This window comes from Larus michahellis, chromosome 14 (assembly GCF_964199755.1).
Source record: "Larus michahellis chromosome 14, bLarMic1.1, whole genome shotgun sequence".
NCBI lineage: Eukaryota > Metazoa > Chordata > Aves > Charadriiformes > Laridae > Larus > Larus michahellis.
The window spans coordinates 14,313,110-14,331,867 of record NC_133909.1 but is presented as its reverse complement, the minus strand read 5'-3'; the positions used below and the strand labels follow the sequence as shown (position 1 = coordinate 14,331,867).

Sequence of the window (18,758 nt, the reverse complement as noted above, 5' to 3'; positions counted from 1 at the left end):
AAACCATGGCTGAGAACTACAGACGGGCAACATCGGCAAGTCATTCAGATACACGCCGGGGCAGCGACAGATCGGAAAGAAACTGCAGCGTCATCTGCAGTTGGCATCTTCTCCTGACTCCAGGTTATCCCTCGGAGCCGCACTCCTCGGACAGGCCACCGCGGAGCAGTCCAGAGCCTCTCCCAGCCAGAATTACACCCGGTACTTCACATTCCTAGAGCACTTGGCGAAATATCACCTAATCCAGCGGTGGGCAGTGACATTTCACAAAATACTTCCTACCACGTTATTGGTTACAGTAATTTTGGCACCACTGCAGAAGCTTTATGAAGGGATAACAGCTGCTCAGGAACGAAACGTAGTGAACGCTACCTCTGGAGCCAGACAAAGTCAGATCTCCCCGGCCGCTTCCCTCCCCTAGCACGTGAAATATCCGAACAGATCCCCAGAGCGTTACAAACATATTAGCGCACACTCAAAGACACCTACATCTGTGGGGAGAACAATTATCTCCATTTATTTTGTTTCATATACATCCATATTTTGAATTTTAATACAAAAGAAAAAAATTAGAATCTGACAAATGTTTACAAACAAGATACCTTCAAATAGATTTTACTCGTTTCAGTCTGGTGCAGAGTAAATGACAAATTGTACTGTTATATTCAAGGCAACAGAGTCTGTAGTCCATGACCACTCAGCCCAACTTTTATGCAAGCTTAATTGTTTTTATCTACCATGAATGATAAACTCATTGTTGATTCCCAGTTGTGTGTGTGTGCACATGTGTACATAGCAGCTCCTTTCATAGAAAGAAAAGACACCTAGAGGTCTTCTTGTACTTTTACCTACAGGAATCATGTTAAGATACAGAATGGATTACATGTGACCGGGGCTGGATTTATAAGAAAAAATAATTAGCTGACAAATGAGGGCAGCAATAAAAAAGCGTCTTTTTTGCAACAATAAATAAATACAGTCAAAGTTTTCTGTGTGGACTTTAAACCAGCTTCTTCACTGAAGAACAGACGTGGCATTTCCATGGAGTTAAACGTGACCCCATTTACTGTATCTTTTTTTCTTGCTCTCTTTCTCTCTCTCCTTCAACAAAACAAAGTTTTCCTGCTTCTGCCACAATAGTACAACAATTTGATCTTGACAAGAAAGTGGTGCTGCTGATTTTTATTTCTTTGTCCTTTGGACAAAATAAGCCAAGAATATAATTTGACTGTTGTGACCAATAAAAACGCAGTTTACATCAAGTCTCGTCAGGATAACCTGACTAAAAACATCTGGCTTCTCAGTTAAAAATTTTCAGACAACCAGATTCTTGCTCGTGTGTTAGGTTAACACGCTGAACTCTAAGAAGCTGTAGACTGCAGTTTGTTGTTATGGGACCTGCAGAATGCAGAAGAAAGTCAAGAATTAAGCACCCTTCATGTTGGAGAACACAGTTGCCACAAAGGTGTTGCCGAGGGTAAAGCACAAGGAGGGAATTACCACCATGTTGCTTCCATTTATTTTTTCCCCCTTCAGACAAGAAGAACACTTAAAAGAATTCTCTCTGAATTTTAAGCACATTTTCTCCTGCAGTATACAAATATTGCAGTACTTGTAAAACGCAGCGTGTCACTGGAATATTCCAAGATGCCTGAAATCAGTTTTACTCTCATATTTACATAATAGTAGTCCATTAAAAAAAAAAGAAAGACATTTTAAATTGTGACTATTTATAATAACGTATACTTTGCTTAAATTTATTCAAGAAGTCTTTGGGTTAACTTAATAGAAAAAACTGAACAGGCATGTTAAAAAAAATCACATTTTTGCTAATCAGAGTTCAGCAAAACTCCTCTTTGACATTCACAGTTTTATTAGTGACTGAAAATAAAACAATAAAATACACGGTTTCCAAAATGAATTTTTCGTTTTTCTCAATACAGTATTCGAGGAATGGGACAGTTTTTTTGTTAATACAGTTATGTTTACCAGCACACGTTTGCCGGTAACAAAAACCAAAAACTCGACAACATTTACTTTTTAGACAAATGATCTGGATTTTTAGGGCAGTTTAATGTCATCAAATTGTACAATAAAACAAAGTGACCCCAACATCCAGTTTTGACTCCAGCTAAAAAGTTCAGACTAAAGATATCACAATCTGCAAGAAAAGAAAGAAGACGGATGGTATAAATGAAAAACAATAACAAATAAGATGCAGCAAAGAAATCAGCGTGCAAAATGCCAGATAACCAGCTAAAGCAAGATGACGGAAACATGAGTTGAAAACTACCTGATAAAAATCATTAATGCAGTGTTAAATTGGAAAGAAAAATGCTGGACTAATTCATTTGATCCCATCCCTTCTTATCGATCCTACCCTCGCTGCATGCTGAAAATCGGACAGCTTCCACAATGCCGGACACATAGCGGAGCTCTCCATTTGGTTAATTACAGATGGACCTAATCCCGCATGAACCTTTGGAGCGGCAGCCTGCTACAGCCTTCACCCTACAGCCGGGCGGACAACGGCAGCCCCTGCACTCACAGCACTCCTGAGCGCGGCTGACAGGCACCCGGCACGCGTGACCCTCACAGGTGGCTGATGCTGCGACACACCAGTGATACTGCCGAGATCCGTGCGCTCCGTGGCTGGGGCGAGTAAGCCGGGTTTAGGAGCAGCTGGACGAATTATCCCATGATAATCTGGCTGGAGCCACACGACTGCCCTGTGCGGGCTACCAGACAGAGTCGGCAAGAAAAAGAAAAAAAACTGCAGCAGAGCTGCCTAGTCGTCTTCTTTAGGGAAATGCTCTACATCGATTCTTCGACAGAAAAACATTATAAAAAATAAGTTTAATTTTAAGTAGTTAATTTTGAATTGTGTTCAGTTTTCCATATCTTACTTTAAACCTTACTTTTTCTCCCCATTTCAAATATGGGAAATCATAAAAAGATGAGAGAAGGTAGTAAAAATTATTTTAATCTCCTTCACTAGATCATAAGCTTCACGGAAGGACTGTCTCTTTTTGGCATCTGAACAGTACTCAGTGCGCAGCAGACCATGACCAGAACAACGCAACCGCAGGATTTGTCCCGGTCAGAAAGGAGTCTCGGGAAGTGTTCTGCAGCCATGACTGAAAGTGTCGTTCCAAAATCATTTACGACACTGCCCAAATTTGCATCTAACAACTCATTTTGAACAAACATTACAAAGTAACCTCCATAAAATCATATTTAAGCCTTAATTTTGATGGAAAATGACAGCTGGCTATTACAGAACAGATTTTTATTTTTTTTTCCCCTTGAAAAGAAAAGCTGTTGTCCAGGAAAGCGCACGGAGCGGCAAATCCCTGTACGAATGCAAGGGAAGCTCACAAAAGCATTAAGGAGATTTTAGGGGACAACAGAACATGAGGACGAAGAGCAGATGAGGAAGATTTTAGCTTACCTGCTTGCCTTAAATCCTTTTAGTTTCTGTACAAAGAATGATTCGAGAACTTCTGCACACTGGTAAAAAGGGGAGTCGCTTGGATTGTAGTAACGACAGTTATCAAAAATTTTGGTCATATCTGCCACAAATTCCGTGACCTTTTTGTAGTAACGTTTCAGTATTCTTTCCTCCATGGTGGCAAGGTCTTTAAAGAAACGAAAGATTATTAAAATGAGACATTTTCATCCCAAACAGAAGCTCGTATGGTGAGGCTGGGGGAAGCAAAGCCTATCTCGGTTAGTTGCTTTCCCCGAACGCTGGCTGTGAGGCGGTGACACCAGCAGGTCTCCTTCAGGATCCACACTTACACGTGGAGATGCCGTGTGCAGCTAAAGTAAAATGCAAGTATCAAAATGACATTGGAAAACTTGGGTCTTTGCAGGAAGCTACTTGCTTTTTCTGAAGAAATTAAGGAGAAAAAAAAAAGTCAGACAAATCTGGACTCAGTTACTTGTGCTTTATTTTCTCTACAGCCCTCACTGAGGCGCGAGTCCTGCGCGTACAGGTAGCAGCTATCGGACCTTCTGATGATTTGTTTGAACTCCTGGTTGGCTTTGAATGAGTTACCAGTTCTCGTGGGCATACGCGCGTTACCTCATGGCACAGATGAAAGAGATTTCAAGTGCAGGATCATGTAAAATGCCGGTGCTCTCATTCTGACTAGACACATTAATGAGACCGGAATGGTGAAGCAAGCAGCGATTGTCCTACTTTAATGCAAATGTAAATTAGAAAGAGGGAGGGGAACGAGAACTGCCAATTACAAATGTAGCTGTCTAAATGTATAGGGGCACTTTTAGCTGGAAAAACAATGACCTGCCCTTGGAAAATGCCCTTAAAATGCTTACTTTGAAATGCCAGTCATGCCAGAATGTGTAAAAACAAACCTAGATGGGCCCAGATTACCCCGTGTATTTTACACATGTTTACTTGCGAACTGACAACTTTATTTTCCTGCTAGTTACATCAGAAAGAGCTGAATACACTTTTGTTCACTTCAGTCAACCATCATATGCTTAATTACGTGATTACTTGAGCTTTCCTTATCAACTTTAACCCATCAATTACAGAGCAGGCACTGTTTAGCATTTTCATAACGGCACAATCCAAAACTTTGGAACAGAAAAGGAGACGATTCCTAAGCAAGGTATTATTTTCAGTCAACGTACTATAATTTTGTCAAGATACTAAATTTAACTTTCCTATTTGTGGGATCAATAAGGAGTAGGTGGGAAAGATCAAACGCTACACCAGCTCTCACTGAGACGTGTGAAAAGGTACGGGTTCAGTAACTGTAGGGAAAGGAATAACATTTAGCAACACCATTTCTGGCAGGAGGCAGATGTCCCCAAGAGGTTTCACATTCACATGCTTACCTAGCTTATTCCTAGCTACTTGCTACGGTCTACTGAGATCAGAGTAAAACACTGTGAAGCTGCCGCATCTCCTCTGCCACTTCCCCCGCCCAGCGCTTGAATCAACTCTTGTTCATCTAGCTTTAAAGACGAATTACATACAGCATGAAATTTAGTACACCACCAAGTCGGATGAAGATAATTTTAAACTCCACCTTCAGCCGCACGTCACACTTAACTGTATTAGCACCGCGTCCTCCTCAAACTCCAGAGTACGCAACCCCCCCTTTGTAGGAGGAACTGGTGCACAAAGACAGAAAAAAGCCAAGCAAAGCAACATAGCAAAATTGTCCTCTTGAAATAAATGCAGTAATCTAAAACCAAGAATTCTATCCTACTGCTGAACTGAATTTCCCATTTTATACATCAGTCCAACAGTATTTAGGGCTAAGAAGTTAGCTCAAAGTAGATATATTAACCCTCGTGAGCTTCTAAATATATCAGTGAGAAATCACATTGTTTCATCTGCCTAACAGCAAAAACTGTGCAGTCTGCAGAACATATCTTTAAGATCCCTAGGACGGAAATGGTCAGCAGGCAATTAATTTGACATTCGAAAACCCGAATCCACTCACTCGCGCTATTGCTCAGAAACACTTACCCATCGGCTCTTTAATGACACCATAATAGTCTGGTGCATCGTTGGGATCTACTGGTTCTAGGAACGGCCATGCCATCTTGTGAGCCTGTCAGGAAAACAAGATACAATTAAAAAAAAATAATTAAGTTAAATTTGCGCTATTATTAGCTAAATATTTTCATTATGCTTTTATCTGTTGGGGTCTAGAGATGAATTTAAGGAAGAAGCGCAGCATTATACGAAGAGGTAACTAGTTCTCATCTGATGACTGGGTAAAGTTTTAAATTTTAAAGCTCAGTGTCAATGACTGAGTAGTTGGTCTTCAAAACGGGAAACAACGTGAAATTCAGACATAACAGGATACGGCGCTACACAGGCTGCATAGAAAAGGATGCAAGGAATTTACCGAGAGCGCTTGGCTCTTCACACCCAGAAATCAGCCACTGTTTTCACTTCCAAGTACTCTAAAATTAATGTGTTTTCACAAATGTCTGCAAAATATAGGACAACACAAAACGCTGCTCTTTGAGGACTTCTGTTACCACACAATTATTTTACCCAAATTCTGAAAACTTCTTTACAGTTGTAGCAGCAAAGGCCTATCTGGGAGTGACAGATAAACCAGAAATATGCTGTAACAGACAGCGAGGTAATCCTTATTATCAGGACGCCATCATTTACATGCTGATAACGACTTTCTGTGGGAACGCTCTTGAAATCTAGTATCTCTGAGATTAAAGTAGAGAAACATAGGCCAGAAATTACAGAAAACTAATCTGAGAGCAGAACATCGCACCTTCTACACGCTGTGCAGTGAGGCTGCCGCTCCGCCTTTTGGTACTCTGCGTAAACCTGCTTCCTTTAAAAGCCTTCCCCTGAAGAGACTGTTTAGTTTCGCTACCTCAGAAGCAGTGATATACTAATTATTGTAAATACTCCTCAGCACTATAATACCAATCAAGTTTGCAGCTGACACAGTGGCATTTCTCACAAAGAAAAAAAAGCTTTGCGATTTCCTTTTTATAAAGTCTCAAAACTACTAGAAGAGAAATCAAAGCCTACTCCCTACATATGTCCTACAGAGTACATCACTCCGCTTTGCTGCCACCCTTATTCCCACCTGTAAGGAACGTAGTACTCTTCTTAAGCCTTCATAATCTTTATCAGTTAGTGGACTGAGCACAGTCATGGCATCTTCGGTGGACTGACACTGCGGACACACGTACTCATCAATGAGATCTGCCTCGCTTTGTAAGATGCCAACACAGCGCCCGTGATACCAGTTCTGACATCGGTCGCAGCCAATGTAAAATCTGCAAGAGCCACAAAAATGTTAGCGACTTGATCTGTGGAGTACAACGGTCACATTTAAATACATAAGCCTGCAATCCCCTGCACGCAAGCAGATACTCGGCACGATCAAGTACAACAGCGTAACGTAATATTTCAGACGGACAAATTCTAATTACACTATTCAAACTGCTTTTGTATTTGCAAACAGGCTAAATTACAGACCATTTCAAAATTAGTTTCTAGATTTTATACTAGGCACTTTCAAGCAATCAAGATTTCAAAAGTCATTCCTCTGCTTTAGAGTTGAAAGGAACAGTGTAATGCCAGAAGTCTCACCCAACCAGTATTCCAAAATAATTCAAGACACATTTTGTGCAAACTGGGCTACAACTAGGGCTCGTTTCACTCTGTACAGCCGTTTTTCAAATGGAAGCTTCAGTCTTGTAATTGAATACGGGAGGGGGAATCTATGACACAAAGCCTTATAGTAAAGATACCGACCATATACCCCCATATGAAAATTATACTTTCTACCCAGATCAGACTAAAGCACAAAAAATTCCACTAAATACTACATTTGTCTTTTAATCTAACCATCCCTTGTTAAAGAAAGAAAGAAAAAAATAAATTTCCCAATTTAAAGTACACGGGTTTTTTGGTTTTTTGTTTTTTTTTTTAAGACAAACAAACAAAACCAACACATTTTCACCACCCTGAAAACGTCACTTTTCCTAAACATTTACTGTATAGAAACATTTTGGAGGGGAAGACAATTACTGAAAAGCAATCGGTATTACAAACGAGTACAACATATGCAGAGTAACTTCGGTTTTGCTTTGTAAGGAACAGGTAACCACAGTCAGAGCAGTTTGCTACCTAAACATCAAAGAAGAGGTTCTTATCAGAACTCACTGCGACTCATCATAAGGTGTTCTGCAGATACAGTACAATTCCTCACTGCTGCCCTCTTGTGCCCGTTTACAATCATTACAGATGTACACATCCATTTTCTTAGCCTCCTTTTCTGTGATGCCAACACATTCTCCATGATACCAGTTAGTACAAAGATCACAGCCAATATAGAACCTAAAAGTATTCACAATGAAAATGACAATGTAATTGTCATTTCAAATGGCATGGCACTTTTCCCTGCTCTTCTCCCTGATGCGCTTTCTCGCTGGCCTGTTTCTTCAATTTTCTGTCTTGGTTTCCCTGCTTCCTAGCATTCTAGCCTCACAAACTAACATCTCATGCTGCCGCTATGCTGTCAGTAAGGTCACTTGGGTCAATTTTAAATTGACAGTTCATTAAAATGCACATCAATATGTAACCAGACTTTTGACAAAACTGGGCTAAAAACGTATGTCTCCAATGCGTGTGTGAAAAACTGTAAAAGGCACAAAAAGACAAGGCCAAAGAAAAAGATTTACATTTTCAAAACCGTAGCTCAAAAGCCACTGAAACATTTCCTTAAGATTTGAAAATGTAGGTCTCAGTTAATTTAAAAAACAAAAGCAAAGCGCAAACACCAACTAGGAGTTACGAGTATACTACAAAGAACATGCATACCAGCCATGGGTAGGGTACATATTGGTATAACATGATATGAAAGAAAACTGGGTCAGGACATGGTTGTCGTAATTGCCTTTTTTTTTTTTGGGGTGGGGGGGGGAGGGAAGGGCGCACTGAAAAACATATTAAACTACTCAAAATTGCAACAAATTGGAACGTGGACCTTTCTTCAGAGAATAATGTCTACTCTCAGACACAGCTGTGTGACGGAACCAGATGTGGTATGACACAAAGCGAAGGGGACCAGGTACAGAATCATGGGAATGGGACCTTGCACAGAATGATGACAAAACTGTAAAATATTATGCAAGGATGTTTGACATTTTGTGTATGGATATCTCAAAACATACCTATGACTAGTGACAACCAACCAGATGGGCGAAGTTACACATCCATTCTCTCTGCCTAAGCAAAAGCAAGCTGACTCAGAACCTCCATCCTCCTAAATTCTGGAGACTGCCAACCACCTGCCAGGTGCTGCTGTAGGAATTCCTGCCCCCCGCCTGCAAGCACTGCCCGCCGGACACTGCACACCAGCAACAGGACAGAAGCTAGCACGTGTTCCACAAAACAAGCATCTCTAATTTCTTGGGCATCTGCATACGTCCCGCATACTCAGATCCTCCCTTTTCTCTTAATTTTCAGTCAGACAAATCCTAAAAAAAATAAATAACATTATCATACAACCCAACCTTCCATAAAGAATGGACAGACACGGCTCCTTCCGACAACTATCACCAGCAATTCAGCCCGTGTCCTCTCGCCAAGACAGACCGCGTCTGTTTGCTCCTGGTGATCTGGAAGCACGTTTAGGCCTGGATGTAGATGCCGAACCTTGGCACCAGAATGTGGAACGGGTGTCACACGATGCTTTAACAAATACGTTGGAATCTCAGTAGGAATCTTAGAAGGATACCCTTACTGACCACCCTCGAAACCAGCATGAGCAAATCCTTACAGCCCTGGAGTATCACAAACCAGAACTAAACGTAAGAGATTTGCAATAAAATACACAACAGAACGACTTTTGAGGATTTACTACGTCCTAAAAAATGCATCGGGTATTCACAATATACCACAAATTAGCTTTTCAAGCAGCACATCTATCTTTTCTGAAGTAGAAGACAGACACCAGCACAAAGAGGAGTATCTGATGCCTATATACATAGGAAAATAAAAAAAGTTTATCAGAAAACCGTTTTAAAACTTGACTAATTCCTTTCTCAATAGTGAAAGGATAATGTGGTTCAACAGTATAGTCATCGTTTGCAAGAACATAAAATTTAGAATTCATAAAAAGCAAAGCAGCTGAACTGAATCATATTGCTAAGTATACTACTAAGTTATTAACATTTCATTTTCTTGAAGTTTTTATTCCGTGCATTTAAGCACAGTTCTCAATTCAGGCCTCCAAAACTCACCCTGTGCCCACATTTCTCACCAGCTTACTCAAACGCCCACTGGAGCCGGAGTGAGTCTGATGAATCCTTTTGCCCACAGAATTCATTCATCCCATTTTAGTTTTGTGACAGCTCTATCGCTCACTAACAAGGGCAGCGGTAACACACAGACCTGTGTTCGGTATCACGACCAAATGAGAACAGGGTATCCTCCTAAGTTTACTGGGTGACAGAAAGCCTAACACAACGTTCTGACTTGAAGCGAGATATCCCTTAGACATCCCTTAGAATGAACAGTGAATTAACAACAGCATCAGCGACCCGCTGTTCCTACAGCGACGGCAGCACAGAGAGCCGTGCCATTCCCCACGCTGGTGTAATGGTCAGAGCTGCTGAACAGCAAGGCAAGGTGAAAAAACCCAAAGACCTCAACTTCATTTGGAAATACATCTATATACTAAAAAAATAAAAGGCTAGAAGGAACCTCAAGAGATCCCCTAGTCCTGGCCCCAGCTGTGGAATGAAGAACCCTTGCTGGAGTGAAAGCACCACTCCACCTCTACCCTTTCCTCCTGTTATCAGCACTTCAATCACCACCAAATGACACCAATGAATACTCTTTGGTATTGTCACTTGTTGAGCAGACACATACTCACTTGGAACTGGTGTGAAGTCAAATTTATTTACATACATCTCTACACAGCTATCACATGTTAACCATTGCTAGTTACTGATGGTAGTCACTTCTAGCTTAAGCAGAACTGCGTAACGCTGTCCCCTGCAACCCACTCAATCCTCCGCTCCAGCACCTACGAATTTTCTTCACAAACTTTGTACATAGCGTAAATATTTTTCCTCGTCCACAGTCAGAATCAAACTACAGAGAACTGCAGTTTTCACTTTGTCAAATGCTTACACGTTCTTTTTTTTTATCAACCCTGGGATGTAAATTATAACACACAGAAAACATTTCTGCCTGAAACATTGTCCAAAGTGAACTGCACTCCAGGAACTCGGAACACCCTTTACTTTCTATTGACTTACCAAAAACCAGTAATTTATTGGAAGACGGTACCAAAGCTATTTCTAAAGAACACCAGCTACTTGTGCACAAGAAATTGCTCAAACCAAATTGTCACTTGCTTCCGAGGCAGAGGCAAAACGGCAAAAGAAAGAATAAGAGAGAGGAGGAAAAAAAAAGAAAAAGAGTATGTGCATGTGAGACAGAAAGGTCATACAATGGAAACATGCAAACAAGTAGAAATATAAATCATGTACATTAATAGTATAAATCAAGTATGTTAATAGTTTTGTAACTGCTAGTGGAAAACAGAGACTTTATTCTTTATGCCTTAGTGATCACTGCAATAACACCTGCTACCCTATCTCCGGTTCTAGCACTACCTTGCACTAACAGCTAAACACTAAAGCTAAAGCTAGGAATACACAGGAGAGGGCTACGGCGTTGGCTACTCACTTAGACTCATCGTAAGGCGTTTTACAGATGCAGTAAAGCTTTGTGTCCTTCTTTGTTTCCTTTGAGGTAGTAGAAATCATTTTCTTTTTCTTGGACTTGGAAGCTGACGAATCTTTCTCCTCCTCTCGCTTCCTCTTCTGGGAGGATACTGGCATCGGGACGGTGGTGGAGGAGGAGGAGGTGACGCCGGCTGCGTGCTGCGGCGGTGGCGGCGGTGGCAGTGGTGGCGGCGGCGGTGGTGCAGCGGCTGCAGCTGCGGCTGCTGCAGCCGCGGCTGCTGCTGCCGCGGCAGCTGCCTGGGCTTTTTCTTTTTCTTTCTTAATTTTAGTCAAGTCTTTCTTTAGCTCCTCCTGAAGTATGTTAAACGAATAAATAGAGAGTGAGGGACTTCATGTGATTATTCCAGGACAGGATTAAAATCTAGACATAAATCCCAATGCTTAACCAAAAGAAAATAATTAAAGCCATTTAAATATGCAATTTTTTAAATGTGCTTAACCTACAATTCACATAACATTAAGGGATGACACTCTTAGCCTACTATGACCCGTTGGCTGTAATTTATCAGAAGCTGTTTCAGGAAACAAGGCAATTTCAGTCCAGAGGAACCCAAGAAGCATAAAAAGGACATATACTAGCTTCGCAGAGATCTGCGCATCCGCAACAGGAACTTCTTCCCGTATCTTTCTTTAAACGCTCACTGAGCGAACAGATAAATCAAAAATGAATGCAGAAATGTTCTCCCCACCCTAAAATCAAATTGGTCTTTGAGAATACCTGTCCTTACCTGCACTTCAATTTGTAGATCCTTGTCCAGAAGTGCTCTTTTTTTCAATATTTCAGCTTTCAGCTGTTCTTTATGCTTGAAGAGCAGAGCTGAGAGCTTAGTAGCATTCTGTTTACTGCGCTTCTGTTCTACGCTCTCTTCTCGTTTTCGTTTCTTAGCTGCCTGTTTTTCCTCTTTGTCTATCTTATCCAGAATATATTTCATCACTTGGTTGCACACAATCATTCTGGGGAAGAAATAAAGGAAAAGTACGTTGTGCTGAGCTGCCTATTTATCCCCAGTTGAGAATGCAGAACCACTTAATTCTCCAGTCTCTGCAAGTCGCAAGCTAAATTACTACATTTCTTAAGACTACCAGGTAAATTTAGTAACACACATTGCTCCCACTCCCACTTATTTACTAGAACACCGCGGGGAGAGATGACGTCCCTAGTTAGGCTCAAGAGGGCCAGTCCCAATTTCATGTTACTGATCATTCCTCTCCTTCCCCTACAAAACTCCAACCAGAGCTTAGGCTTCGGTACGATGAGAGGTATTTTCACTTGTGTCCTGGTTTGAGGTAAAACAGAACCAATTTTCTGATTTGTAATTTTACTTTTTAGCTGGGCCTCTTCTAGCTGACTAAAGCCCGAAATTAACAGCATATTCTTTAGAAACCGCTCACTCTCAGAGTGGTAAGACCTGATTACACCAAGGAACTGTATGCACAGGGGCTCTTGCTTAGACTTATTGCTATAACAACCAAGGTCAGCTAACTTCGCTGCTTGCCCTGTTAGAGGGTCGGAAGCGTGGAAGCATAGAGGGGTCCCACCTGCAGGGAGGAGCAGACGCGACAGGGGACCCCAAACTGACCAACAGGGTATTCCATCCCATCTGCACCACGCTCAGTATAAAAGCTGAGGGATCAAAGGGGCAAGGGGGCTCTGGCTCGCTCTTTCTTCAGTGGCCGACGTCTGAGGAGGACCCTGTCTGTTCGTCTGCCTTTGATCCCGATCCGAGCACTCCGGACTCTAGTTCCGGAATTCAGCTCCTGTCCATCGCTGACTCCAGTCTGGGACTTTCCCTGTGTCTGCTGGTGACGCGATCGTCATCCTGGGAGCTGGATACGGTTTTGTATATATTGTATACTTTTTTCTTTAATTTTTATTATTCTATTATTATTTACTATTTTCTTATTTATTATTATTTTCATTAAAGTAGTTTAGTTCTTTTTCTAAACTCGTAAATCTCCTTATCCCTTCCTCTCCCCTCTGAGGAGAGTGGGGGGGAGGGCCATCTGTTGTTCTGATGGGCCCATCCGGCCAAAGCCACGACAACTCGGTTCAGTTTCCACAAACGTGTTTGAAAGAACTGGATGTTGTTTATTCTGATGTGGGATGAAAGCAAGCCAGAAGCCTGTAACAACTTCCAAAACATACATTTCCACCCTCCAGTGACCACCAAATATTACTAAGTTTTTGTGTTTTGCCATAAGGACTGATTTTTCAGTGCATCAAATTCACTATAAAACGGTTCCCAATTTCTTCACTAATGACAACTCAGGCTTAATTTTTCATCTGCTTTAAAAATCCTCTTTTCCTGCTCATTTGTTCTGCAATTTTCATTTATTCTGCTTTATATTTCAATCAGAAAATGAATGTATTTTGGTTCTTCTGAATTTACTTTTCCCTTCCCATTCTATTTCAAACCCTCTAGAAAACAATGCTTCTCGTTGCCAGAGTGACCGTGAAAAATAACTCCCATTGACACATGAGCTGGAAGCAAACAACAAAATAGCAACGGCCAGGGCAAGCAGCTGCTGTTAACTCCGTACTCTTCGGCTCAGACGTATTGTCTTTTGATATACATCCGTATTTTGATGACAGTGTAATACGCTAGCTGTTTAGTAGGGCCGTACCATTTTGTTTACTTTGCTCTTTTTACCTGAACTGTATCGGTTTAGTCTGTTTTTTCACCAGGAAAGATAGCCCAACTACACTTCTGGAGAAGACAAGACAGCTGTACCACAAAGCAAGCTAGTTAGAACTCTTGTGGACACCGTTAAATGAAGAGTATACGATAACACCTCTTATTCTCGACGCGATTGCCAACATTAGGTGAGTAGCACCTAGTGATACTGTTGTAATCAACAAAGCTTGTACTCTGATTCGATGATCAAAATTTTATAGAAAACATTAATCTTTTGCGTACTGACAACACACACACTCTGTGATTATCCGACTGAAGCAACTGCATGAGTGAAAAGGAGTCAAAATAACCCAAGACAAATGACAAACGCTCCAAATCTGTGTTTAGCAGCTTCAGGCATAAAAATCTCCTTTTTTGTCGAATAGCGCTATCTCCCAATTCTTCAACTCCTTCTGTAGAGTGGGATGTACAGTGGCCAAGAATGGAAATAAACTGCCATGATAAAGGATAAACAAAACCCAGGCTTTTCTGCAAGAGAACCATTAATTCTCTATTCTGTGCTCCTTCAAGGATGTTTTGTACCTTGAAGTTAAAAACTGTGGCCAGCTCTAAACACATGCAGTACAAAATTTCACTTTAAAAACATATAATCAAAATAAAATTGAGAATATACAGGATTCGATTACTTAAAGAACGTCATTATGACTGTTACTTTAACCAATTTTTAAAATAGCAAAATGTCTTTAAGCAAGTTTTTACAAACCAGTGTTTTATTATACCACCATTAAAGGATGTTATAGATGTAAAACTTTTGCACGTAAAGATGCACTATGATGGATATTCACCTCTGATTTTCTTCCCTCTCAGCTGGAGTCAGTGTCTTCTTCTGTTTCAAGTGTTCTATGACAGCATTCTGTTTCATAACCACCTGTAGGATGATACAGAATCCAAAATAAAACAGGAAAGCTTTAGCCAGTATTTCATAACATTACTGGGAGAACCAGGACATTTCCTAACTTAAAGAAAAAAAGTGTTATTTATTTCAGTGACGAAATAAAACTGATTTTATCAGGGGAGCAGTGCTTGTTTAAAGCAACTATTTGAAAATGAAATTGAAAATTAACATCATCTCCACCCCCCACAGAGTAGGATATTTTGCTTATGCCAAGTTAAAACCTAGGGACTAAATGTAAATTGACAGTATTTCTTCAGTGACTGGTTGTTTTATTTTAAGAAATGGTAAGAGACTATTATATATATATTTTTTTTTTTTTTAAGCCCCGCAGCCATCCAACAGCATTACATTTCAGATACCTCTTTGAAACCTCAGTTTCCTACAGCAGGCAATGGAAGTACATGTGTTGTGAACATCAGCTCTCCTGTCTACAACCTAGCCTTCCTGAACTGAGAATAAAGACGTACTGTCCCAGCAGCTAGTGGAAAGTCAAATGAAGGTGCCAGAAGACTGCAAACATGGTACAATCGACCTGATGTGCTGAATTAACCTAGAATAGTTAATTAAATTGCCAAAAGCAATCGTGCACTAACTTTGAAAGAATCAAATTAACTGCCTATCAAATGTATTAACATTGTTAACAAGAACAGGCATTTAAAATGAGATTTGTTTCATTAATGAAGTTTTCATTTCCTTCTGTTAACTTTACCTGTTTCTGGATAATGTCACTTTGATTAGAAGCCTGAAGGGTGTGCTCACGTTTAATTTCTATCTGTTGCTGCTTTTTCTTCTGTTGCTGCTCCCTGAGCTGCTGAACTCTCTGCAGCTGCTCCTGAACACTAGCTGCTTGAACTGTCACCACATTCTGAATCTGGTGAGCCTGTACTGGGCTACTTTGTTGGATCTGAATAGGTAACTGAAGCTTGATCTGCTGGGGCACACTGCCTTGTTGGGCTTGTATCTGAGCCACAACATGTGACTGAAGCTGAGAGAGAACTTGGACTTGTTGCTGAAGCTGAGGCACTGCAATAACTTTTGTTGGAGGCTGCTGAAGTTGCAGCTGAGGACGAGTTGGGGATTGCACAGGAACCTGATTTAAACTTTGAGTAGTTGGAAGGGTTGAGACCGAAGTCTGAACCTGAGGCTGTGATTGCTGCAGCTGAGCTTGAATTTGTATGGGAGCATGGGGCTGCATCTGAATCTGTTGTTGGGTTGTAGTCTGCACCTGAGCTGGTTGCTGAGGCTGGGCTTGGGACTGGCCTTGTGGAAGGATTGCAGTCTGCGGCTGACTCTGGACTTGCACTGGAGATTGCCCTTGAGCCTGGGGCTGTGCTGGAGACTGAACTGGAGATTTAGACGATTGTGCTTCAGGTGTGACTGGAGAGTCAACCGTCGCCGGAGTCTGAGGTTCAGGCTGGGCCTGGGTTTCGGGCTGCAGAGCCGGCTGCGGTGCCTGCGGCTGGGCCAGCGGCACGGGCTGAGCGCCCTGGTTCTGCGCTTGGGGCTGCGCTTGCTGCTGACCCTGAGGCTGCGGCTGAACCGGCGGCAGCACCGATGTTGGCTGTGCCTGTAGAGCTGGCTTCTGTTCCCCTGTAGCTGTGAAGGATAAAAACAGGTATTCCATTCATTTCAGATGACACGTCTGCGAGCCTTACTAATTTGAACCTTTTAGATCTACTGCAAAGCTCTATGCAGAAACTCAAGAGAGTTCTAAGCTTATAATATGCTTCCAACAAATTTACTGTAACAAGAGACCATCTCCAACTCCATAAAAACTCCCGTGCAACCTAAATTGAAGATTTTTCTGCTGAGGAGAACAAAGCTTACCCGTGGTTGAAGTAGAAACTGTTGTTGTAGTTGTGCTAGCTGTAGTAGCAGCTGCTGGTAGTGGGGTGAAAAGAAATCTCTGAATTGTACCATTTGGCATAGCTGCTTGCATAAGCTGTTGTCCTGGACCAGGTATTACCGTCACACCCTGAGGGATTAATTGTAATTGACCAGTAGTTTGACCTTGTCCCTGAATTACCACAGTTAATCCTTGACTGCCACCCTAAAAAAAAAAGTTAATATTGATGTATTAGTGAGACATTTCTTAGACATACTTTGGTGAAAATCGGGAGAATTAGGGTTTTGGATTTCAGAATTCAATACTTTTACCACATACATAGCATGTGAGATCACGAAATACTAAAATACTTTTGACAATACTGTCATCAACAGATTACTGGGTTGGAATTAGTTACACATATTTTCATCCAAATATCGACAAGAACTCTAGCCAGAAAGCAGCTACAATGGAACACCTTTGTTCCTAGAATTTACAAGCAATACAGAGCATGGATAATTGTAGACACACTATTAATTACTTTCTCAAGAACCCCAACAGTTTGTGTAAAAGTTCTCGGCACTGAAAATATTTCCTAACCATGTATCAGATCCTGCCCAAGGGTGAGCTTTCACGACTGACTGTTCAGTCTGCAATGTATTGTGAATTTCTGTTGCTTAAGCTAACACTCAGGCAGCTCGCGACACCACTCAGCTCAGCGATGGAGAAGGCAGGGTATGCTCCCAACACCTGCATCGCAGAACTTCACGTTTTGTGAACCCATCGAATAGAATAAGGTCCCTACAAAAAACCTTCTGAATCTTTTGGTGTAGAAGTGAACTCTCTTGTTCCACACAGAACAATCTTATCCAGCAACAAGTAGACTATATATTACAATAATTTATACATATTATTTATAATTTGAAGAGTAGCTATTGTGGTAACTCACAGAAGTCTGTTTTTACCCTATGGCTTGACTCTAAACTTATTTTTTGCCAACAGACCTTCATGATCTGAGCAGAAGCTGTAAGAACTTTTTCCTCCTCCGGCTCCACCTACTGTAATTTTTCCTCTGAGACTCTGGATAACATGAAAACTAAATCTTCGCATAAAATCAAATGACAAGGAATGAACATTATGTTCTGAATCTCTACAAAATACAAAATAATTATGTTCCTTACTGCTATTAATGCAAAGAATTTTCCATTGTGCTAAACTTTCCTGATGCTAGTTATATTACTAGGGAATACAATAGGAAGAGATATTTAAGACTTTACATATAGTGTTTAAGCTTCTTTCAGCCTGTAATTATGCCATCGGTCATCCCAAATGAAGGCTGAAACAAATTTATGAGCAGATACACTACACTGCTGAAATCCAAAGGCTGGCTAAGATGTATCAGAACTATTAGCACATTTTCATGCCCAGAGGATGTAAAATATTTTACCTGGCCTTGTGTTAGTTGCGTGAGTTGGGCCATAGTAAGCTTCACTTGTCCCTGCTGAGGGCGAGGGGGCTGCGGTGTGGTTTGTGGCTGTATCTGAGGCGGTGTGCCAGGACTTGTGACCATCTTCTGTCCAGCACTGGAAGAAGCTGTGCTGGTACTAGAGACTGCTGTTGAGACAGGCTGACCCCTGATGATTTGCGTCACCACTTGCTGTGTCTGACCTGTAAGAGAATAATTTGTGGTAAGAAATGTGTTTCCAACATTTTAACCATTAGCACAGCAAACCTCCCAGTCACCAACGACTCGCAGTAGCGTACAACCAGGTAAGTGAAGCAAACACTGCAGTTTGCACGTAAGTTTTCTTTACAAACCATTTGTCTGTGTGGTTGACTAAAAATGTCTGCAAAATGTTTTCCATTTTAATTCAATTCACATACTTACAGAGTACTTCAAACACTTAGTTTGCCTTTTAAAAAAAAAAAAAAAAAAAAAGGCTTTCTCAATGCACAATTATTCTAAACTTTTATTTTTGTTTTCAAACGAATGGACGTAAAGATCCTGGTGTCAATGATGAACAACACTGACAAAGCCTGCAACCAACACATT

The 18,758-nt window shown here is 41.2% G+C and overlaps 1 protein-coding gene across 31 annotated transcripts in view; it reads right to left on the bottom strand.

Moving 5' to 3' along the window:
* Window positions 1-490: 490 nt before the first annotated feature.
* The window catches only part of BPTF (bromodomain PHD finger transcription factor), a 58,337-nt gene continuing 40,069 nt past the window's right edge, over window positions 491-18,758 (bottom strand). For 13 of the 31 annotated variants that reach the window (XM_074607774.1, XM_074607757.1, XM_074607758.1 and 10 more), the window contains 11 exons: window positions 18,153-18,373; window positions 16,708-16,930; window positions 15,590-16,476; window positions 14,771-14,853; window positions 12,018-12,243; window positions 11,231-11,580; window positions 7,694-7,867; window positions 6,609-6,801; window positions 5,510-5,594; window positions 3,452-3,638; window positions 491-1,398 (listed from right to left, as the gene is read on the bottom strand). In XM_074607774.1, the coding sequence (XP_074463875.1) occupies window positions 1,362-1,398; window positions 3,452-3,638; window positions 5,510-5,594; window positions 6,609-6,801; window positions 7,694-7,867; window positions 11,231-11,580; window positions 12,018-12,243; window positions 14,771-14,853; window positions 15,590-16,476; window positions 16,708-16,930; window positions 18,153-18,373 (2,666 nt within the window). In that variant the 3' untranslated portion in view covers window positions 491-1,361. Of the gene's footprint in view, window positions 2,162-3,451; window positions 3,639-5,509; window positions 5,595-6,608; window positions 6,802-7,693; window positions 7,868-11,230; window positions 11,581-12,017; window positions 12,244-14,770; window positions 14,854-15,589; window positions 16,477-16,707; window positions 16,931-18,152; window positions 18,374-18,758 lie in introns of all 31 variants that reach the window. The other 18 variants (XM_074607775.1, XM_074607776.1, XM_074607780.1 and 15 more) reach the window with 7 other exon arrangements.